The sequence below is a fragment of the Bactrocera neohumeralis genome, chromosome 6 (genome assembly GCF_024586455.1).
Source record: "Bactrocera neohumeralis isolate Rockhampton chromosome 6, APGP_CSIRO_Bneo_wtdbg2-racon-allhic-juicebox.fasta_v2, whole genome shotgun sequence".
NCBI lineage: Eukaryota > Metazoa > Arthropoda > Insecta > Diptera > Tephritidae > Bactrocera > Bactrocera neohumeralis.
The window spans coordinates 62,263,882-62,289,455 of record NC_065923.1 but is presented as its reverse complement, the minus strand read 5'-3'; the positions used below and the strand labels follow the sequence as shown (position 1 = coordinate 62,289,455).

The window sequence follows — 25,574 nt, the reverse complement described above, 5'->3', positions numbered from 1 at the left end:
TTTGCATCAAGTTCAGTTTATAATAAGAAAAGTGTTTGCCCCTTCAACTTTAAAGTCAATTAGCAAGTTTTGCGAGTTAATTTAAAACTGCATTCTTAAACTTGCTTAACTTTTAAGTGTCTGCGTTGAAAAGTTGCCTAAGCATAGGTATGTACTCACTTGGATCCTTCACCGATGTTATGACCAGCTTGAAACCATTCGCATCTGTACCCCAATTGTCGGTGACATATTTGAGTGTGACAAAGTTTGTGCGTGTCAATATAGAGCTGACCGTTTGTTTGGTATTGCGGCAGGAGATATCAACCTGAAAGCGCAAGAAAATGAAAAAAAATTGAAAAAATTGTGTGCTTTAACAGATTATCCATAGTAAAATGAGTAAAAGGAACTCGAAAGTGGCGTAATATAATAAATTAAAGTAATGAAGCTGTTATTCATAGTTTAAGAGATTTATGAAAAATCTGACGTGGCATATACAAAAAATTATATCTATACTAAGTCGCGTTAATTAAATTTTAGACGTAGTCTTTTATCTTAGTATCTAATGCATTTAAACTATACCATAGGTACTCAATGCCCAAGGCAGTAGAGTCGAATATAATAAATAAAATAGGAAATATGTCCCAATTGCTGTTTTATTTTACGTAACTGATTTAAAGCGAAGTTTGAAGTTAATTAGTTACTAGGAAATTTCATGATGATTATGTACCGATATAACAACCATTGCTTGTTTTCGACTAATCGCTTCAAAACAAAAAGCCATAAATTAATGCTTGGAATAATGCGCAACACCACTACATCATCTGCAACATGGAGGGCAAATAACCTGCTTATCCACCATCAGGCCGTTGCCAAAACATAAAGACCTTTGTTCGCCTTCGGCTTGGTCATACGTCAATAACGCATTCCCATTTTGGTCGTCAGTCAATTTGTGCGGAACAAACCGTGCACACACCTTTCGTAAGCCCAAATGTGCGGTCAAAATGCGATAAATCGATGTTTTGGAGATGTTCAATTCCATTTCCATGAATTTCAATGATGATTTCGGCTGATTTTTGATGAATTCACGCACAATTTCGATGGAATTTCCGGTGATCAAGGCTTATGATTGGCCCACATATTGATCGTCATTTGTATCTTCACGTTGAAACGTTTTGGTAAAAGTTTTACCAATTTTAAAACAAAATTTAATATTGGCTCTTTGTTCGAAGTTCATTTTCGCACCGATAACACAAACATACTGACACTTAAAACGCAATAACTTCACTTCCAATCGATGAAATGTCATGAAATTCTCAGCTAGCAGATTCTAACGCACCAGTCGACATATACAAGGTCTGTCGCAAAAGAAACAGGACTGTTAAAAAAACAACAAAAAATTTTTATTTTTCAGAAGTTATATTTTTTTATTCAAAGTAGTTTCCTTGTGCTTCGATACAGCGCTTAGCCCGGTCAATTAGCATTTCAAATGAGTGTTTAAGGTCATTTTTCGGAATGCTCTTGAGAATATCGGTCGTCGCCTTTTGGATAGCTGAAATGTCCTGAAACCAGTGTCCTTTCATGGGAAATGAAGTTTTCCAAATAGGTAAAAATCACAGGGTGCCAGATCAGGTGAGTAGGGTGAGTGATTAATGGTTAATATGGAGTTTTTTGTCAAAAAATCAGTGACAAGCGTCGACCGATGACACGACGCATTATCGTGCAACAGGCGCCAGGACCCTGCCTAACGGTATTGTGGTCGAACTCTCGGTGTACAATACCTTCGGAATCGTAGAAACAAATCAGCGTTGTCTTTATTTTTGACTTCTGAAGACGACCGATTTCTGATCGTCACAGAGGTCCTCACGACCTTCTTGGAATCGCTTAAACCACTCATGTACATTAATAAACTTTTGTCATCATTTGAAATTTTTCAGTAAACGTTTTCCCAAGTTTAAAACAAAATTTAATATTTGCTCTTTGTTCAAAATGCATTTTACGACCGATGACCAAAAGCTGCTGTCACTTTTTGATCGATAACATCGATTATAGTTATCCAATTGTCTTAAAATTTTTACGAAATGTCAACAAGAAATCAAACTTTTTATTTCATATACCCACCAATAGGTGGCGCCACCAGAAACAGTTATATTTAAAAAGTTCTGTTTCTTTTGCGACAGACCATGTAGATGGCGGCGCCAGGAGGCGCTAAATTCCTGTTTACTTTGGAACACACCTTGTATATTTAAGTTGTAATATAATTTCTAGTCCATAAAAACATATTGCTTGTCAATAATCCTTACATGGAAGGTTCCATCTTCATTATTTAAGTCATTTATAATTAAGCTGTGAGCTACAGAGGCTGCTAGTGCTCCTTTTATTCTGTATAATAATAATTATTTTACATATAATAAATAAATAAATATGTACCGATACAGACATAATAATAAAAAAATTTATTTGCAAATTGATTACCAGTTAAATAAGCCCTTACTCCATCCTAAGCTGATTAAAAAATATGTTTGGGGCTGGTTTTGCTTTGAATTTGCTATGAGCTATTTGAACTTTCTTATATATAAAGTTTAGTGAAAAGGTCTCCATTACGTTTGTATTAAATTGAAGGCTTAATTTAGCATAGTTAGATTAAACCAGTTTAAGTTAAATAAGCTCTGTTCCATAAACTGTTGTCACTTTGAAAGTAATTCAGTAATTTCAAAATGTTACACATAAAAACGCTTGTCTCTTTTAATAAAAACTGGGTCAGTCAATTTTTTGAAACTTTTCTTGAGTCGAGTTTTTCACAGCAAAATCATTGGCCATAGAGATGTATAGGTAGTAATAACTTGGTAGTAGGTTCGACCTATAAGGTCGAGACATAACCTCCCAACCAAGCTTTCTGTACTTCTGATGAGTCACTATAAATGTGCGTGATCTGAAGCTGTCTTGATGGAGCACAATTTATTTATAATTGCCCCAAGTCGGCCGCTTCTGGATAACTTCCATCAGACGGTTCAATTGTTACAAGTAAATTACGAGCTTGGTTGTAGAAGAACAGCCCATGGTTGATGATTCTTTGCCAATGCTACCAAACACATAGTAAATTCTTCCTGATCGTTACTCTTGGCTTGGTCATCGCTTGCGGCAGCTCACCACTGCCGTTTTCGAGACCACCAATTGCAAAAATAATGGTTTTATTTTTACACTTAATCATGGAAAGACTTTATATAAACCAATGCGGAAAAGTGAAGAAAATTATAGACTATATTTACAGTTAGAGTTTTTTGTGAAGATAGACTTATATATTAGAGTGATTCAAAAAAAAAAAAAATTTTTTTTCGTTTCGTACTCGGAAAAATAGGTTCTAAGAAAGCCTCTCCAAAAACCTTATTCATAATGATTTTTTTCATTGAGTTATAAAATTCATAAGAAATAAAAAATTTTCCCAAAAATAATCAAACTTCAACCGTTAATATCTTTTAAACGGTTGGGTTTACGAAAAAATCATAATAGACCTTTTTTGTAGAGCATTCAATTTCCTACAAAATCTAAGGAACAAGATATTTTTTCAAGTAGTTGGAAGCGAGATATAAATTTTTCTATCTGATAATAAGAAAAAATAGAAAACTGTATGTAGGAGGACATTCCCGTTACAATTAAAAACTCATGTTTGGAGAGGCTTTCTTAGAGGTGTCTAGGAACCTATTTTTCCGAGTGCGAAATAATGTATATACTACGTATACCTTCCAAAGCTGTGAAGTTGGTTTTGCAGTACCAATTCTTTTGTATTTCTATCATAAACCAAATTATAAATAAGTTTTAAATAATGACTATAACAGTCAAAGTGGCTTACGAATGTTAGACTAGATCGAACACATACATACATTTTTTATTGTGTTTCAACTCATGGTTCTTGATACTAGTATAGTAGATACAGCTCCGTCCAAATGATACAAGTCAAGGGTTAGGCCTGAGCGGCATGTAAATATCAGGCTCATTATGCAGCCGTATCGATGTTTATTTTCTTAAAACACCTAAGCTCATAGGTAGTAGTATTTGTAGTAACTACAAATGAAAATTTAGCAGAGGTTAACTGCTGGGATTAAAGACCTTTGCGAATCGATATGAATCCCTAAAAAAAAATTTAAGATCGATTCTTTATTACTAAGAGTTACTTTGGACTCGAAAAGCGGACTACTTATTGAAATTTATATACCAGCTTAATGATCCAAGTTAACTATTTTTGTTTTTGACAGACCATGCCTAAAGGTGTCACTGTCATGTTTTTTGTTCAGTATTGTATATACTTCATCATGGAAAGACTTTGCCTGACTAATGTTTACAAAGAGCTCAACTTTATTACGAAAATTCGCATTCCGTAAAGAATGTGTTTCGCGCGCTGTGATCAAATTATGGTCAACATAATCGGCCTACTGAGCTTATTATTCGCAACACCATCACCCCTTGAGACGCAACATTAATTATTGAATAATATGCGATAGACCACGTCCAGCACGCAGTGAGGAAAATATAGCAGCCGTAGCTGAGAATGTACGCAGATCGTGAATAGTCGATTCGGCGCCGTTCGCAGCAACGCGGACCGACGTATGGAACGACTTGGAGCTTTTTACGTTGAGATCTGAAATTGAAAACGTACAAAATACAGCATGTGCAAGAACTGAATCCGCATGACCTTCCCAAGCGACATCGATTTGCTCTATAGACTCTTGAAAACCTCCAAGAAGATCCAATATTTTCGATTTGCTCTATGGACTCTTGAAAACCTCCAAGAAGATCCAATATTTTCGTGCCAAATTGTGTTCAGCGATGAGGCACATTTCTGGCTTAGTGAGTATGTAAACAAGCAAAATTGCCTCATTTTATCCAGAGAAACAACGGTTTGCTGTGGTTTGTGTGCCGGTGGAATCATCGGTCCATATTTCTTCAAAAATGATGCTGGTGAGAACGCAACCGGCAATGAAGACCGTTATAACCGATTATTTAATGCCTGAAATTTAAACTCGTGATCTCGGCAAAATATGGTTTCAAAAAGACGGCGCCACAGCCCACACATCGCATCAAGAGAGAACATTTCGGTAAGTGTATGCAGACAATCCCGCTTCGATTCAGACTTTGGCGCAAAACATCACGCGTGTCATTTGCAAATTAACAGTCGAAATGCTCGAACATTTGATAGAGATAATCTTCAGGAAATAAATGCCAAAGAATGTTCTTTCAAATGATAAAAATTATTACGAGGGCTGCTATATATATTTCTGGCCTAATAATGAAAATAGGAATATTTATCAACGAAAATGGTTTTATTGTTTTTCAAAATATTCTCCATCAAGATTTATACACTTTTGCATGCGCTCAAACCAATTTTCGAAGCACTTTTTCCACTCGATTGAGACACTTCCAAAACATAGTTTTTGAATGCTTCAACAGCATCTTCTGGCGACGAAAATCGTTGACCACGCATTATTTTCTTGATGTGTGGGAATAAAAAGAAGTCATTGGGTGCCAAGTCAGGGCTGTACGGCGGATGACCCATCAATTCGACGTTTTGGCCGGTCAAAAAGGCGCTGGTTTGAGCCGATGTGGGAGAGCTCGCATTGTCATGGTGCACAATGATTCGTCTTCTCTTGTTCGTTTTTCGAATTTCTCCGAAGACTCCAGGCAAACAAATGGCGGTGTACCACTCAGAATTGACCGTCCTACGTTGCTCAAGCGGAACAGTCGCCACATGACCAGTTTTGCCGAAGAAACAGGCGACCATTTGCATCGAAGTGCTTCTTCCACGAACAACTTTCGTTGGATTTGGCTCGTCTTGGAAGACCCACACGGTCGATTGCTGTTTTGTTTCGGGCTCATACGCATAGATCCATGATTCGTCACCTGTGACGATCTTATAAACGTCTTTTGAAGCAACGCGATCGTATTTTTCCAGCATTTCTTTACATCAATCCACACGAGCCTTTTTTTGGGCGATTGTCATATTGTGCGGGATCCAACGAGAACAAACTTTTTTACGGCCAGGTGTTCATGCAATATCGAATGTATGCTGGTGGGAGAAATGCATAGGCATGCTTCTATCTGAAGGTATGTTACATGACGGTCTTGCATTATCAGTTCACGTACGGCATCGATGTTTTCTGGCACAACGGCTGTTTTTGGACGACCTTCACGGAATTCGTCTTTGAGCGAGCGTCGGCCACGATTGAATTCGTTGTACCAATTTTTCACAGTGCTATAGGATGGAGCTTCATAGCCATACAAAGATTGTAGTTCATCGATGCACTCTTACGAGTTAATTCCAAAATGTTCACGAGTTAATTCCATTTTTTGGCCGAGATGATTTTTTTAATTCCCTGTAAATAAAACAATTCACGATTAAATGACAAAACGTTCTGAGTGATGTTATGCTAAAAAATGTCAAACTTTCCAATGGAAATGTCAGATTGCACCTGGCAACACTTAGTGTATATATATATAGCAGCCCTCGTATTAAAAATACGAATAATATTGTCAGATTTTGATAATTTATATACTTTCAAATGTTTTACGCAAATTGAAAATAATAACTAAATAATTTTGTTTTCCACTTTTGTTTTGTTCTAAAGCAATTCCTTCGCTCTCTTCTTTTATTCATGTTCAATCCACAACTGCGTAGAAACTAGTTCAAAGCAGCTATTCTCATAAAAAATTGTTAACTTAATTAATTGCTATTATAAACTTTCAATGCAAGTTGTAATTAACGGTAATTTCACAACAAAAGTCCAATGTTTGCGCAAATACACAACGCTCTACGATTCTTAGCGTAAATATTGATCTGTTTATACTAAAAACACAAAAAAAAACAAATTGAGCGCATGACAGTAAACAAAACTGAATACAAATAAGAGACAATGCATAAGTAAAGAGCAAAGCAAAATCATGAAAAGACATTTTATAATGAAATTTCCGGCTTGCTTGACCCTAATTGCGGAGTCCTACTAGTGTTGCTTGCACAATTTGCCTACACAGCTAACCTCAAATGTGTGTGTACGAGTATGTATTTGAGTAAACTCGTGTAAATTGTAATTCCGAGCGCCGCTGCTCGTATCTGTCTGCTAAGCGCAACAGATTAAACTGCTCACGTGCTGCCCTACACGTTCACGTAGTGCGTTGGTGTGTGTATGGCTGAAAAAAATTAAATGAAGTAACTTGTATGCGTTTGTCAGCCTAAAATGCTGTTTTAAATTTACAAATTGATTTTCAACGTTTCGCCACCCGTCGTCCCGCTCGACTTTCACTTTTATAACTACTGTGTGTATCATTTCTTCCTGTTTTATTACATTCTTGTGGATGGGTTCGCATTTTAAATCATGTCAATGGGGGTTTCGCAATCATGGGCGCTTACAAGCTTGGGCTACACAATTGTTATACGTACAAGCACACACAAACAAGCATAATATGCAAAAATATGTAAGAAAAAGTACAGTTTGTCTATCTGTTGCTCTCTAATGCAGTCTTCCTACCTTACTCTCTTGATCTAGCTCTCTTTCTCCCTCCCTCTGTCATTGTTCCTCGCGAACAATAGCAAAAGAAATTGAATCGAATGTGGACGCATTAAGTACTGGGGTAAAACCTTGAACCAAAAAACGTCTCACACATATAACTTGGCCAGCGCCAAAAGGTAGTAATAATACATCGAGCATCATAAAGCTAGCAAAACGTTAAAAAAAGGAAAAAAAAAACAAGCGCATAAAAACAAAAGAGAAAAAATGATAAACTAAAACAAAAAATGAAGAATTGCTGGAAAAAGAGCATGTATTAAATGAAATTGCGAGCGCAGACAAGTAGATGAAAGGGGCCAAATTGGGATCAGAAAATCTGGTCGTGCCTGCGACTGTCATAAGAGCCATAAAGGGGATCAGCAGCTACAGAAGAGCAAACACACATACATATATATGTATGTAAAATAGGAATGCGACAGGCGATATAAAGAGAAATGTGCCATTTTTTATGGCACACACTGTGGCGCTGATGTCAGTGAACTGCGGCGATGGCTTTAAGCGAGTAACAGGCGGGAGATTAGAAAAGGAGAAGTGAGTGAGTGGGGAATGTGTGAGTGTACATATGTATAAACTATGTATGGCTGTTTATATGGGCACTCACAGCGATAAAGAGCAGTGACACAGAAAATTGTGAGACATGATATATTTAACACAAGCGCCAATACTCATATATAGAGACATATATACTTATAAATTCATATATACTTATATATACATATATATATACATTAGAGTGATTCAAAAAAAAAAATTTTTTTTTTCGTTTGGTACTCGGAAAAATAGGTTCCTAGACACCTCTAAGAAAGCCTCTCCAAATATGAGTTTTTAATTGTAACGGGAAGGTCCTCCTACATACAGTTTTTTTATTTTTTCTTATTATTAGATAGAAAAATTTATATCTCGCTTCCAATTGCTTGAAAAAAAATCTTGTTCCTTAGATTTTGTAGGAAATTGAATGTTCTACAAAAAAGGTCTCCACGAGTTTTTCGTAAACCCAACCGTTTAAAAGATATTAACGGTTAAAGTTTGATTATTTTTGGGAAATTTTTTTATTTCTTATGAATTTTATAACTCAATGAAAAAAAATTATTATGAATGATGAAACTTATAGGCTTTCTTAGAGGTGTCTAGGAATCTATTTTTCAGAGTACCAAACGAAAAAAAAAAATTTTTTTTTGATCCACCTTAATATGCATTAGGGTGTCCGTTATTTACCAAATTGATTATTTTTGACGAGACGCCCCCTAAACTTTTAGTTTTCCATCTAAAAAAAAATATCAGACCATAAAAAGCCCTTAATTTTCATAATAAACCTTGCCCCAAACACGATACATTTCCCATTGAAATTACATGGGATTTTGCCACTTTTTACGAATATTTTTTTTTCTGGAACTTTCTCGTTTGTAGGAATAAAAAAGTCATATTCTTGTACAGAATTGAATGCTCTACAAAAAAAGTCTGAACAATTTTTCGATATACTCACTCTTTTTTGAAATCTGTAAAACCATATAACCCCTTAACCGAGTTTTATGAAATTTCGAAAATCATTTTTTTCACTCTGTTCTAGATAAGAATCAGAGTAGAGCCGGATTTATGACCAACAAAAAATTATATTTTTTAGAATAAACAATTGAATTTTACAAAAAAAATTCAATTTGCCGTAAAAGTTCGAAAATTCTAGAAATTACATTATTTATACATTCTGCCTTGTTCATACGACATGGTGTACCCAATGAATACAGTGTATAAATTTGGAAGGAATATTTTTATGAAAAAAACAACAGACCTGTATTGCAGAACATAAAGTTTTGTATAAGAATATCACTTTTTCAAATTTGTAGATTTCTTTACTCTGCAGATACAGCATTTTTAGGAAGGGTCAAAAATTCTTAAATAAAATATATGGAAAAAGTATAATTTTTAGGTACGGTTTAAACTTAAAGTAAAGTGCTGGATACTGTTTTAGGGCAAAATCTGAAATACCCGGGTTCGTTTGCAAAAAAATCGACTATATATGTACATTATATTGTATACATATACAATATATATAAGGGTGTCCGTTATTTCGCAGGTTGGTTCCATTTTCAGGCTGAAATTAAAACTTCAGTAGAAGCTTTTGTGCTTTTAAAAAGTTCGTCTTGAGACAAACGGACATCCTAGTATATATATAATATAAAATATAAAATATACACGATACATATAGATGTGTGTGCGCTCATCACGTCCTTTGTGCCTGTTGAGCTTAGCTCTATGGACATTTGTGGCGGCTATAACGGGTGTATAAACAGCTTAAAATTCTAATTATAAAATGGGCACACACATATAAACACTTATATACACACACACAAATATACATATATGCTTATATGTATTAAAAATATACACATATAAAAGTATGTACAACCACAAATAGCCGTTTGCTGGCAGATAAATGAAATACAAAAGCACTTTTATATGTGTATGTGTGTTAGTTGGCAAAGCTAAACGACCGCAATGTAAAAGCAAAAACAGAATAAAAAACAAAAACAAATATAATACAAACACAGAATATATCACCGGTTGACAGCGAATTTACAGAGATCTCGGAATCATAAATAAGCCGCCAAATGCAAGTGGCATAAAGTGAGAGACAAAGTCAAAAAAAAAAACAAAAACCAAGAACCGAGAATTAAAATGGTAAAAAATAGTACGGAAATAAAGCTTTCATAAAAAGTTATTAAATTAAAATATTAATAATAGAATTAAACAAGTAAGAAAGAGCTAAGTTCGCGTCAACCGAACATTTTAAACTCTTGCAACTTGCAAGAATCTAAGCCAGGGAAATACTTTAAGTTGTAAAACGTTAACAAAACAAGAAAAAACGTTAAGTTCGGTTGCACCGAAGCTAAATACCCTTCACAGCTGCATTTCTGTTAGTAACTATGTGCACAGTTTGTATGGAAGCTATATGCTGTAGTACAGTATAGTATAGTATAGAGATTACATTGTTGCCTTACAAAATAATCTATACCAAATTTCGTGAATATATCTTGTCAAATGTGAAAGTTTTCCATACAAGAACTTGATTTCGATTGTTCAGCTTGTATGGCAGCTATAGGTTAAATGGACCGATCTGAGCAATTTCTTCGGATATTATATTGTTGCTTTAGAAAATAATCCATACCAAATTTCGTGAATTTATCTTGTCAAATGTAAAAGTTTTCCATACAAGAACTATTCGATCGTTCAGTTTGATGGCAAATGAGCTTCGGATTTATATTGTTGCTTTAGAAAATAACCTGTGAAAATACGTTTGAAAAAAGTTCAAAACGATATCTTAAAAACTATATGGACTAGTTCGTATATATACAAATGACAAGACAAAATGACGTTTGCAAAATTTCAAAACGATATAAAAACTGAGGGACTAATTCGTATATATACAGACAGACAGACGGACATGGCTAAATCGACTCAGCTCGACATACTGATCATTTATATAATGGATTGTCAAAAAAGTCTTGTGGTCTTTTTATTGAATTTTTTTTTTTTTTTGAAATTGAAATGAATTTTTGATGACTCATGCCCAGCTCTTGACCGATGCTACGGCTGCTACTATGCCGGTCTCTTTCGACCAATTCAGCGATTTTATCGCAATTTTCGACGACAGGCCTTCTGGAGCGTGGCGCATCTTCGACCACCTCTACACCAGAAAGAAAACGTTGAAACCATCGGTGCGGTGGAAATGGAAACTGTATCGGATCCATAAACTGCACAAATTTTATTGGCAGCTTGAGATGCATTTTTGCCTTTATCGTAGTAGTACTGTAAAATATGCCGTATTTTCTCTTTATTTTGCTACATGTTTGCGACGTTATAACTCACGAACGACTTAAAAGAAACGACAACAAATCAAACACGTGTTAGCGCGTGAAATGAGCTTTCCAAAAGGTATAGCATGACCCGATGCGACGAATAAAACTAGAACTACGCGCTTTCAGCGCCAACTAGCGAAAATACCGCAAGACTTTTTTGACAACCTATTATATACTTTATAGGGTTCTGGGTGTTACAAACTTCGTGACAAACTTTATATACCCTGTTCAGGGTATAAAAATCGAAATACATACAGCGCATACACTGACAGACAAATACGGCATAAGATTTGCTGGGAAAACGAAAATCATTATATTTAGTATATGGGAGTTGAGGTAGTATCGACCCGATTTCATCTATTTTTCTCAATACCACATACTAAACAACCAATCATATAGAGTAAAGTCAGGCGGATGTTCCAAAATCCTGATATTACTTTGGGGCTAGGTAAAGTATTAACTCAAATTTAACAATTTAAGGCACCAAGATACACTGTTACGAGTAAAATACGCACTCTTATTTTCATTGAGATAACTCAAAGTGTGGGCGGTGCCACGCCCATTGTCTAATTTTCACATCGGCTCCTATAAAGCCCTATCATACCATCTCGGAGGTAAAATGTAATGTCTCTGGCGTAATTTGTTATTGATTTATTGTGCTTTTAGTAGTTTTGAACATAACGTCGGTGGGAATTCTTATAATATTTGCGGTGAGCAAATTTGGTTAGTGTAGTTGTAGTAATTCTGGAGACATGTTTGTCAACAGGTACCCTTTGCTTCTGCAATCCTCTGTATCAAATTATATAAAGCTGTATATCTACATTTAGTGCTTATTATGGCCCTTCATGGGTTTTCGGTTAATGGCGATTTGTGGGTGTGGCAGTGGTCCGATTACACCTATCTACGAACTCTTAAATTTTTTACTAGGAAACCCGCATACCAAGTTTATCGAAATATATCAAGTTTTACTCAAGGGCTAAGATTGGCTGCAAGAAAACATTTTATACTCCTGCAACTTGCAATAATCAAAGCCGGGGAATAACCACAGGTGGAGGCAAAACTTCATGCGAAGCAATTCAACATTCATTATACGACCAAACGGAAAATAAATTTAATCAAATTTGGTATTTTTTTAAGTTATAATATAATTAAGTTTTCAACAGCGAGAATTATATTAAAATCATCCTAAATGAGATAAACCTGACCTAAACTTAACCGAAGAAGCTTAATTTAATATATTGAGTTCATATGCACAAAATCAGCCAGAAGATCGACATTGATGATATTAAGGATATGATATTAAGACCAAGGTCTAGACAAACTCTATTCATTAATAGTATAAGTACAATGAAATATTATAATATAACTTTCACATATTATCGGCATCAAATCAAAGCATATACAATATTCAGTTAATCTGCAAAGATATCTTAAATATTGATTACTGTATATGGTATAACGCTGAACAGAAGTTTGAAAATCTTTTAATAGATATATGTAAGTTAGGTGTAGCATTGACTTTTCTCTTCGACCAAGAAACACTTCTATGAAGTTTCATGATGAAATCTCAAGTTTTAATCCAGTTATAGCCTGCACATGCGAACATACAGACAGTCTCGCGGATTTGAACTCGTCTCTTCATCCTGGTCATTTATATACTTTAGAGGGTGGGGTAGCAGCTCCCTGCCAAGTAATTTGAATGTAAGCTGCACTAATTTTGCTTTGTGTGCAGGTGCATTGTCATGTAACAAAATTACTTTGTCGTATTTTCTGACCAACTCTGGTCGTTTTCTGTTCAATCCATGGTGAAAATTGATCACTTGTTGTCTGTAGCGTTTAGTATTAGCAGTTTCACCAGGTTTTGGAAGATCATGATATACCTTCTGGTCCCTCCAAACACAGAGCGTTGTCTTCTTACCAAATCGATCTGTTTTGCAGTCTCAATGATTTTCCCGTACTAACCCATGATTTTCTCTGCTTAGGATTCTTAAAATAAATCCATTTTTCAACGGCTGTAACATTCGATGCAAAACTGATTTTCATACGCGTCTTTGGATCAAAATTTCACAAGTGTTTTTTCGGTTCTCCCTTTGTCTTTCAGACAATTCATGCGGCACACATTTCCCACATATTGCCTGCAGTTCGGCGAGTTTAAAGTTTTAGTGGTCTTCCACGTTCCTCATTTCTCATATCAAAACCATTATCTCTGAACTGTTGAAACCATCTCAAGATGATCACTATATGCCTCGATAAGCATTCGATGAGACTCTGCATTATTTTTCTTCAAATGGAAACAAAAAATTACTGCTTTTCGCTGATCATTACTTTTCGGTACAAAATTTGACATTTCATTTAAATCCATACGATTTTTAGTCACTCCTAACATTCAAAAGGCGCGCGACATTTTGTTTTGAATTAAACAGATCATTAGTTTATGAATTATATAATTTTTGTTATTGTGAAAAAAATGGATTGAATGGAAATTAAGAAATACAGTTAAAGCAAAAGCTTTGTTTGATGACGAGTTTCCGAATACTGCCACAGGAAAATCACTTGATACTGACCAAAACATCAGAAAAGTCCACTAAATAATTTTGGATTACTGTAAAGTGAAGTTCTTTGAGATACCAGATACTCTAAAGATGAAGACTCATGAATATTTGAATATTTTGGTTGGGAAGCTCAGACGAGTTAATGATTCGAAACAGTGTTTTGAGATGCTCAAACGAAATAAATAAAAATAATATTTTTATTCGAGTTTATGCGTCCATATGTGGCAATGGATAAAACATGGCTCCTCTCCGAAGTCCAATCGACACTCATCCGAGTGGACTGCAGCGATGAACCCGCTTTAAAGCGTGAAAGCACGCAACAGTCGGCAAGCAAGGTTATGGCGTCGGTATTTTGGCATGCGCATGGAGTAATCTCTATTGACTACCTCGAAAAAGGAAAAACCATCAACAGTACCATACCACCGAAAAACGGCCGCATTCAAGACAATGTACAGCAACGCAAGTCAGTGAAAACGATGGCAAATTTCACGAAATGTTTCCGCATCCACCATATTCTCGAGATCTGTCACTGATGATTATTTCCTGTTTTCAGATCCCAAAATAATGCACGCTAAGAAGAAATTTTCGTCGAATGAAGTGGAGCTCGCCGAAACTGATGAATGATGCTTTTCAGTTGTGAGTGTCCGAAAAAAAGTTTCGGTTGTAATGAGGAAGTACAAGTCTGTACTTCAAAATTAAGGCAAGTCCCAAAATAAAGCCATGGAACGTAGTACTTTAGTTATTTATCTTGCTTAGCATAAGTCACTTGTTCTATTAGCAGTTCGAGAACCATGTAAGAATAAGACTTATTACTAACCAAGCCTCCTCCGCCTCCAACTCATAAATATTCATCACAGACGTAGTAGTATGTGCGTATGTATGTATGTAAGCAATTATTGCAAATCCTGTTGGGCACCTAATGGTATAAAGATTACTGTTAATATTTCAAATCCGCACAGCGCTGAGTCACACCCCTTCAATCTTGCGAGCGACAACAAATTGTCAGCTACGTTGGCGCCTTTGAAGTTATACGAACATTGCAAATCACTGGGAGGTTATCAGCACACAGCCATATGTATATACATATGTGAATGTGCAAGTGTGCAAGGAATTGAATGCTCTACATTTATAACTACACAGCCAGGCGTGGTGAGAGTCATTCGTCATTGGCATGGTAGTGCCCCAACACACATACACCTACATACTTGTATATATACATATCAAACACACATATATGTATATATATATATATAGCATTGTATTCTCTGCTATGCTGTGCATTTTCCACTTTTCTACTGCAACAACAACAAATGCAACAAATGTTGCTGCTATGCTTGCAACGCGCGGCAGAAGAATGAATTGAAAACAATAGCAAGATATGCAAAAACAACAAATTGCACAAACATGATGGTGTGGAGGCGGCTGGTTGCTGCACAATAAAGTCTGCATGCAGTATTTATTATGCAGCGCTAACTTGACTGCTGTTGCAAGTAAGAGTATGTATGTATGTACGTTTTTGTGCATTTATGTACATTTTTAAGTTTGTATGTATGTTTGTATATGCATACTCATCTAGATTTATAAGTATGCCGCACTGTGCAGATTATTTTGCAAGCGATAACGGTTTCGCACACATGCATTTCTTACACCCGCGCGCGCAGTGTTCTGTAATTTCATGCAAGTAATGCTTTTCTGTTATGCTATGAAATAATCCAGAAAGGTGTAGCTTGGAGTTATCGCGAAATCGGGCTGTTTCGTATAGCGAATTGGTTGATAAATTAATGAAATCGTAAATTCAAGTCTTGTGATATTAGCTTGGAGCTAGAAGCCTTATAAAGGATTCAAGAATTGTGAATGCTTCGAACTTCGTTAAAGTACGAGTAAATGCGGCGTTTAACCATTTTTGGTGCGAAAAAGACGTGTTTACGAACTCACTAGGCCTCAATTATCGCGGTCCAGAACATATACGCTACAAAACAGAGTGTTAGACAATATAAAATGTTTTGGAACGTACATGCGGTTAAAAAAGTGTCTACGATATCTCTATTAATCAATTATCGACCAAAATGTGCGAAGCCATCAAAATACCACCCCTGATAAACAAAAAATCCTTAACTGCGTTACTTGTCTGGTGAAGAGACTTCTCCGTACCTTTTTTTGAAAGAAAAATCAAAGGTTTTAGACTCAGAAATATTGCAAATATGTAATCGTTATTTTTTTCCCTCAAACAGATAATGTGTGTGTATAAGAACAGCGCGTACCTTTACTAAAGTTACAATCTAATGTTTGATTTATTACAACGACTCTGTAACTGAACTCGAAGGCTTGGTAAATCTTGACTTCTTTATTATAAATCTATTTTCGAACAAGTAAGGAAGGGCTAAGTTCGGGTGTCACCGAACATTTTATACTCTCGCATGATAAAGTGATAATCGAGATTTCATTATCCGTCATTTACATATTTTTCAAATACCGTATTTGTGGAAAGTTTTATTCCGCTATCATCATTGGTTCCTAATGTATATATTATTATACAGAGAAGGCATCAGATGGAATTCAAAATAGCGTTATATTGGAAGAAGGCGTGGTTGTGAACCGATTTCACCCATATTTCGTACATGTCATCAGGGTGTTAAGAAAATATTATATACCGAATTTCATTGAAATCGGTGTAGTAGTTCCTGAGATATGGTTTTTGGTCCATAAGTGGGCGACGCCACGCCTGTTTTTAATTTAAAAAAAGAAACCTTCTGCAATTTCTTCCGTAAAATTTAGTGTTTCTGACGTTTTTTGTTAGTCGGTTAACGCACTTTTAGTGATTTTCAACATAACCTTTGTATGGGAGGTGGGCGTGGTTATTATCCGATTTCTTCCATTTTTGAACTGTATATGGAAATGCCTGAAGGAAACGACTCTATAGAGTTTGGTTGACATAGCTTTAGTAGTTTCCGAGATATGTACAAAAAACTTAGTAGGGGGCGGGGTCACGCCCACTTTTCCAAAAAAATTACTTCCAAATATGCCCCTCCCTAATGCGATCCTCTGTGCCAAATTTCACTTTAATATCTTTTTTTATGGCTTAGTTATGACACTTTATAGGTTTTCGGTTTCCGCCATTTTGTGGGCGTGGCAGTGTGCCGATTTTGCCCATCTTCGAACTTAACCTTCTTATGAAGCCAAGGAATACGTGTATCAAGTTTCATCATGATATCTCAATTTTTACTCAAGTTACAGCTTGCACGGACGGACGGACACAGGACAGACATCCGGATTTCAACTCTACTCGTCACCCTGATCACTTTGGTATATATAACCCTATATCTAACTCTTTTAGTTTTAGGACTTACAAACAACCGTTATGTGAACAAAACTATAATACTCTCCTTAGCAACTTTGTTGCGAGAGTACAAAAAAAAATCTCAGAATGTGGTTGTTAGATATTTATAAAATTTCCGAAAAATGCTAACAACTTGGCTCATGTAAAATAAACTAAAATTTCTGCGGTTTGGCATAATTTAGATCCATGTCTCGACACAAATTTCGAGATTTCAGTATCTGCGAAGTGCTCAGAGTCTTTCTTTGTCGAAGAATATACAAATCTAAGCGAGATGTACACTTCCTGGCCAGTTCAGTTGCGCGAGTTGCACTCCGGTTTCATTCAGCTCCATATAAATTTCTTGTTTTTATTGCTTAAGCCGCTCTTGTTGTTGGCGCAGAGCTGATATACGTAGCACAAAACTATCAAAGCGCCGTGATGACTCTGTCTCCTGTGGATGCCATACATGCCAGATGACAGCATTACCTGATGATATTTGTACCTATTATGCTTGTTGTTGTTGCAATAGCTGTACATCACATGCAAGATGGTAGGTAAGTTTCTGTGCCGGTTTTCACATCTTCACTGTTGTACAATAACGCTTGGTTGTTATTGTTATCGTTACGACTATACTCGTACTACTTACTTGCTACACATGTTTACATGATAGCGCTGTAATGGCTTTATTGTTGTTGTTGCTGGAAGATTGATGTGTACATGCGTGTAATGCCAGCTTGTAGGAGTTGATATGAATATGGCCCAAGCTGGCTTATCCACCTGCCTGCCTGCAGTTGCGGGTGCATAATCTCAGGGAATATCAGGTGGCAGTGCCGGTTGGCATTTGCATGCTTGCACAATTTTTTTTGTTTTTGTAATTTTTCATACTGTGAGAATGCTGCTGCTTTGTCTGTGGAAGCAAAGGGCTGACAGCAACAGACAGCACAGATTCCTTGTTTCCTTCACGCCGGTAGAAGCTGCACCGAGTTAGAGCGCATACTTCTAATTCGATGCGCACAGAGCGCTCTCCCTCTCTTCTTCTTGCCCTTGTTTTTCTTTCTTCTTTGCTGATAGTAAGTAGTTTGTTGCTCCTTTGCAAGTTCCTTTGTAATATCCATGGTACCCGAAGAAAGCTAAATTGCAAACTACACTGGTATCAAGATGCCAATTACTTGGGGTGTGATGCGACCTGTTGGAAAATACTCGAAGCTTCACGGCGTGCTCCGCCAGAGAGAAAATTACCAATGTGAACCATTGCAGTCAAAATTTTGCCTTCATTAATTTTTTTAATATTACTTAAGGTAGAGTACCGATAGTGCGATTGTGAATGAAATCGGATGAAAACCCCGTTCACTCCATATACAAGGTGCATTCCAAAGTAAACAGGACTTTAAAAAAAACAGAAGAAATGTTTTTTCGGCAAAATAAATTTATTTTATTCAAAATAGTCTCCTTGGTACACGTTTTTTGGTTCCAAAGAAGCTTAAGTCGAACGAGTGTTTTAGCTCGTTGGCACGTATGGCGAAAACCGTGCAAGCCTTTTTGAATGGCCTCTAAAGTCTGCGTAACGCTTTCCTTTCATGGGCAAATGCATTTTTCCGAAAAGGAAGAAGTCGCACGCTGCCATATCAGGTGAATACGGGGAGTGGTTAATGGTTAAAATGTGATTTTTGGTCAAATAATCGGTCACATGATGTCCTTTGAATGTTAGATTCTGAGCAATTTTTGGTTGTCAGTAAATTTGTGCGGAACAAACCGTTCACACACCTTTCGTAAGCCCTAATGTTCGGTCAAAATGCGTTAAATCGATGTTTTGGAGATGTTCAATTCCATTTCCATAAATTTCAATGATGATTTCGGCTGATTTTTGATGAATTCACGCACAGTTCCGATGGAATTTCCGGTGATCAAGGATTTTGATTGACCCACATGTTGATCGTCAGTTATGTCCTCACGACCACTTTGAAAACGTTGAAACCACTAGTGCACTCTGCTACGGGATAGACAATCAAAACGTTTCGATAACACAAACATACTGACACTCAAAACTCAACAACTTCCCTTCAGATTCTAACGCACCAGTCGACGTATGGATGACGCCACCAGGAGGCGCTAGATTCATGTTTACTTTGGAACACACCTTGTATAATGATACTGTTCAAAACTACTAAAAGCACGATGAATCAATTACTCAAGAAGCCAGAGACGTAAAAATTTGCCGCCGGGATGGTATGACAAGGTTTTAAAAAGGCGTAGGTAAAAATTGGACGATGTGCGTGGTACCGCCCACTTTTTGATGAAGTCCCATATCTCGAGACCCGACTAACCGATTTCGGCAAAATTTGTATCGATGCATTCTTCTCAATTCCTATGTAAATTTCAATGAAAATGAGTTCGGTATTTTTGATGAATTCACGCAATTTCGATAGATTTCTCTGACAATTTTGATTGACCCATATGTTAAAAATGGATTTATCGAACCAATTTGATTTACGTGCTCCATATAAATAATATAAAGATTTTTAAACTTTGTACCAGGTAAAACAAAATTTGTGCTGGAAATATCGGACAATATGTGAGTTGTCTTAATGAAAATGAGCTAGCGTGTTTTACTCATAACTTTGTGCCTAAAATAGATAAATTTGAGCGAAACTAGACTTACCCCCCATATAACTAAAAACAGGACATTGAGACTCAGCATTCATTATTAGATAATATTCGACCGAATAGACCACGTCCAGCACGCAGTGAGGAAAATATAATAGCCGTAGCTGAGAGTTTGCCCGAAGACCGTGAAGAGTCTATGTGGCGCCGTTCATAGCATCTCGGAATGAGGTATGGACTGACATTGGCACATTTTTTGTCGTGATCTTAAATTGAAAGCGTACAAAATATAGCTTGTGCAAGAACTGAAACCGCTCTATCTTCCCCAGCGACATCGCTGCGCTCTATGGGTTCTTGAAAAGTTCTGAAAATATGCAACGTTTTCGAGCCAGCGATGAAGCCCATTTGTGGCTCAATGGGTATGTAAAGAAGCAAAATTAGCATATTTGGAACGAAGAGCAGCCTGAAAAGCTTCAAGAGCTGCCATTTCAACAACAACAAAAACACGGTTTGATGTGGTTTGTGGGCCGAAAGTATCATCGGTCCATATTTCTTCAAAAATGATGGCAGTAAGAACGTATCCGTCAATGGCGACCGTTATCGCGCCATGATTACTAACATTTGCTTCAAATAAGAGGGTGCCTCTTTCCATACATTACATCAATCAGTATATTTATTGAGAGAACACTTCGGTGAGCAGATAATTCCACGTTTTGGGCCGGTCGTTTGGCCACCGATATCGTGTGATATCACAACGTTAGACCTTAAAATAAATTTCGAAGAATGCTTTTTCGAATTATAATAAATATTTCTTTTTAGATTTGCAGCTTCTGTGGTTATTCCTTAAAAAAGTAGGGAAAATTGAAAGGGTTCACCCTTTATAAAGAGTATCCCTTCTATGAAATATTTTTCCTCATAAACCAAATTACATAGTTTCGTTTCCTCTTTTCAGAACTCTTCTCATTATGTTCAGTTTGCTCGGAAGTTGTAATACCCTTCATACAAAATACAAAACATTCCTTACCAGAACTTGATTTTGATGATAAATTTGTATGACAGCTATATGCTAATACGTAGCATAGTCTCAACAAGTTCTTTCCATGCCAAATTTCGAGAAGATATCTCGTCAAAAAAAAAAAGCTTTTAATTTGTACCCTGCTCGCTCTAAACATCTTTTTTAAATCAGTTATTCTTATTTGTATTTTGATTAAAGCAATTGTGGTCTAGCTCTAGAAGGGCATTTGACTTGGAACCCATTGAAAATTCTGGCTTGATGGTTTGCGGTTCTTAAAGTCACTGTGCGCTGGCACGAGAGCCTTGAGTTATTTTACCCATGGCTTTGAGATGTAAGCCAGTATCTATAGAATTATTTTTAAATTATACTGCAGGGTAGAGTTTTTAAAGACCAGGGCTAATAGTTAAATTGATTGGTTAATGAATTGTAAATTTATGCATGAGCTCATTTGTGGACCAAAGTAGTTCTTTGGTCAATTCAAAAAGTTCTTGAAATCTTGGATAAGACAGTGTAAGAATTCTTTGTCAATCTGGAATGAAAAGAGTTCCGATTTTTTGAGCAATCATAAGGAACCAAGTAGATTGAGGCCAACATTGAGAGGAAAAAGGCAAGAATACCTTTTTCGTTTTTCGTTCGCTTTCGGCTCAAAAGAGTTTTGCAAACTAAATTTTTTATAAATTTCGGCGAATAGAGTTATGTTTATACAAGCTCTTTGGAATTTAAAATTACATATGTGACCTGGTCTACGAAACAACATGCGAAAACTTTTTTCTGGAAAAAGCTGTTAAAAATAAAATTTCTCGTTATCTTATTAAATGTTCTCCTTTTTTGTGACATCTAAGCCCCCTTTTCGTAGACCAGGTCACATATACTCTTATAAAATTTCTACCCAGCGTACAACACTGTGCAGCGACACCAACCGACCTACAAAACACGCATTACTGACGGAGGACCGTGAGTCTGGCAGACGAACAAGAAGTTCGCGTAACCTAAATCTTCTGTGCTTTGACTTGCAACAAAGGCGAATTTGCAATAGCACTGGCAACAGTCGAGGCTACAATGCCAACAACAACAACAATAAAAGGCAGCAAATAAAAATATTAAAGCAACAATAATAATGCTGCAATTGTATGCACCACACGCTGCTTGCCATACGAAAAGCAAAAGCCTTGAAACCCAAAAGCGAAAATATTGAAAATAAAAATTACAAAAAATAACGGTACGATTAATGTTGAATACTAAGTAAAAGGCAAATACGCTCTTAGAACACCCACATACGTACATGTTTTTGAAATATTTTCGGCTTGTTGCGCTGGCTAACGTTTTTTTTACTATTTCGTTGCTTTATATTTATTTCTGGCGCTACTATTTGTTGTTGTTCTTGTTGGCTGCTCTTAGCTCTTGTTTGTTGTGCATTTGCTATAACATTAAAATAGAATTTGCAACTTGTGCCAAGCCGTAAGGAAACACATTTACATTTTTTGTTGAAGCTGGCTTATACATTAGGGTAGTCCTTAGATAAACAATTTACATACATTCTGACAATAATTTGATGCCTTGAAATCATTTAACCACATTTTTTTACTCATTAGGATAGCCATTGAAAGTATTATGAAGAATATTCAGTAAACTTTAACGTAAGGGCAATCCTTAAAAGTATGTTTGTTAGATTTTAATGGCCCTTAACGCTGAGGACTTACATACATAAACATATTTTCCAAAACTATTCTTGACTTTCAGTTTCACAGCTGGTATTGAAAAAAGGGAAGATTATTAATGGTCTCCGATAAGCTTCAAATGTAATGTGCAACACTATTTTGTTGAATTGAAAAAACTTTCCAAGAAGATCAATCCTAATCGTAAACAAAAATAACGAAATTGTTTTTTTATCACCTTAAATAGCTGTAATATAGAAATACAAGGTCTGTCGCAAAAGAAACAGAACTTTCTCAAATATAACTGTTTCTGGTGGCGCCACCTAATGGTGGGTATATGAAATAAAAAGTTTGATCTTTTGTTGACATTTCGTAAAAATTTTAAGACAATTGGATAACTACAATCGATGTTATCAATCAAAAAGTGACAGCAGCCTTTGGTCATCGGTCGTAAAATGCAAAGAGCAAATATTAAATTTTGTTTTAAACTTGGAAAACGTTTACTGAAACATTTCAAATGATGAAAAAAGTGTATGGTGATCAGTGCCTATCCCGTAGTAATGTGCATGAGTGGTTTAAGCGATTCCAAGAAGGTCGTGAGGACCTCTGTGACGATCAGAAGTCGGTCGTCTTCAGAAGTCAAAAATAAAGACAATGCTGATTTGTTTTTACGATTCCGAGGGTATTGTACACCGAGACGCCAAACGATTAATGCTGTGTTTTACCTTGGTGTTATGAAGCGTCTTTTGTCACGCATTCGTCGTGCTCGACCACAATACCGTGAGGCAGGGTCCTGGCGCCTGTTGCACGATAATGCGCCGTGTCATCGGTCGACGCTTGTCACTGATTTTTTGACAAAAACTCCATATTAACCATTAATCACTCACCCTACTCACCTGATCTGGCACCCTGTGATTTTTACCTATTTGGAAAACTTCATTTGCCCATGAAAGGACACTGGTTTCAGGACATTTCAGCTATCCAAGAGGCGACGACCGATATTCTCAAGAGCATTCCGAAAAATGACCTTAAACACTCATTTGAAATGCTAATTGACTGGGCTAATCGCTGTATCGAAGCACAAGGAAACTACTTTGAATAAAAAATATAACTTTTGAAAAATATTAATTTTTTGTTGTTTTTTTAACAGTCCAGTTTCTTTTGAGACAGACCTTGTGGTTAGGCTAAAGTTAAATAAAGCAATTTAGAAATTAAACCCCTCTAAAAATCAGAACCAAGTCCCAAACTAACAAATTGGTGGATGCACTGGTTATGCTTATGTTGGAATTCCTTATTTTACCTGTTTGGCTTTAGATCAGCGTATTGTCCATAAGCACGCGCCTAATTTATGCAGAAGACCTGATGTCAATCGTAGACCGATTCCACTTTGATTTTAATGTAAACAGGCACTCCCTGAGATAAGATCCATAGGTTTTGAGCCATTTGATACTAAAGAAGTTCCGAAACCATGATCAAGGAGAGTAATTACGTAATTCCGGCCTGTTTTTACGTATAGCTTCGCGCAAATGACGCATAACACACAAATAGTATTCCTTCTTGGCAGTGGGCCGGTCGGTGGAATTCGGTGTGAACCACACGCCGATAACCGAAGAAAACTGTCAACGTAATCTTGATTTTCGACCTGCTTTAATGTGTTTTTTCGGATTCGGTTCACCTTTGCCACGATATTCGGCCGACTGATCGTCCGTTTCCGGGTCGTAAGGATAAATCCAAAACTCATCGCCAGTAATAATACGTTTCATGACATACTGGTAGTCGGAAGGCATTGTTTCACAGATGTTAACATGAAGCTCTTTTTCGAAAAAATGAGTGATTTTGGAACCAATCGTGCTTTCATTTTTCTCTTGCCCAAATGATAATATCTCTGACTGTTAATCGTCGATTCTCAAGCACCAATTCCTTTATTTTATTGACATGTTTATCATCAGTTATTGTTGATGGCCGTGCTGGACGTGGTTCGTTGTCAATACGTTTTCGACCCTTTTTGACTAATTTGTCTCGAGTTTGACTTTACAATTGGTGCCGAACATACAACTGCGCCAGAAAATTCTACACGAAAACTTATTTACACAAATATTTTTAAGCATTTGCAGTCACAGTTACCTGTAGAGTTGTCTAGTTAATTTTTGCTAATCGAAAAATAAGTTCATGACTCTTAGCAAATGGTAACATTTTTCTGTCCATTACTGTAGTTTCTATGTGGATGTCTACATGCAGATGTCTATATAGATATACAAAGTCTGTCGCAAAAGAAACAGGACTGTTAAAAAAAACAACAAAAAATTTATATTTTTCAAAAGTTATATTTTTTTATTTCATATACCCACCAATAGGTGGCGCCACCAGAAACAGTTATATTTAAAAAGTTTTGCTTCTTTTGCGACAGACCTTGTATATTTTAATTTCGTTTGCATTCACGAAGCGTAAGTTGTATTGCGTTTACTGTTATTTTCTCTCGCGCTTTTATTGTCATAACTCGGTTGTTTGCGTAGTCCTGCTCGGCTGGCTGCTCTCTAATACTTTGCTAAATTTTTACTACTACAAAAATGAACTAGAAAGAAAACAAAGGCTTAACGCGGTGCGAACTTCACATAAAGGCGAAGGGCGACAAAGGAGGGCAAATTTTTTTTATTCATATTTTCTTCGAATTTTTTTCTCATCATTTCAAGCGCTCATGCAAGTTGTTGCAAGTTCAGACGTTTGCGCTTAGTCGTCTTAAAAATATATATATTTATTTACAATTTAATGCGCTTGTGCGTAGCTCAAAGCTCGCTTGTGGCCTTGCATGCTTCTTGACCAGCTCAGCTGCGCGCACTCTTCGCTTCTCTCCCTCCTCGCTTATTTTTCTTGAATATTTCGTTTTTATGCAGTTCTTCCGTTTAGTTGTTGTTGTTGTTTTGCTAAAATTTATTTACAGTTGTGCGCGTGGAATGCATAATGCGCGCATACAAAGGAAATCAGCGTGTAATATTAGTGCTTTCCTTCAACATAAATTCCTTATTTTAATAGCAACGCAAAGTGGAGCGAA

The 25,574-nt window shown here is 36.4% G+C and overlaps 1 protein-coding gene across 3 annotated transcripts in view; it reads right to left on the bottom strand.

The window, feature by feature from the left end:
* LOC126763176 (uncharacterized) overlaps positions 1 to 25,574 on the bottom strand; it is a 255,148-nt gene that overhangs the window by 9,660 nt on the left and 219,914 nt on the right. For all 3 annotated transcript variants that reach the window (XM_050480454.1, XM_050480455.1, XM_050480456.1), the window contains one exon: positions 160 to 304. In XM_050480454.1, the coding sequence (XP_050336411.1) occupies positions 160 to 304 (145 nt within the window). The remainder of the gene's footprint in view (positions 1 to 159; positions 305 to 25,574) is intronic.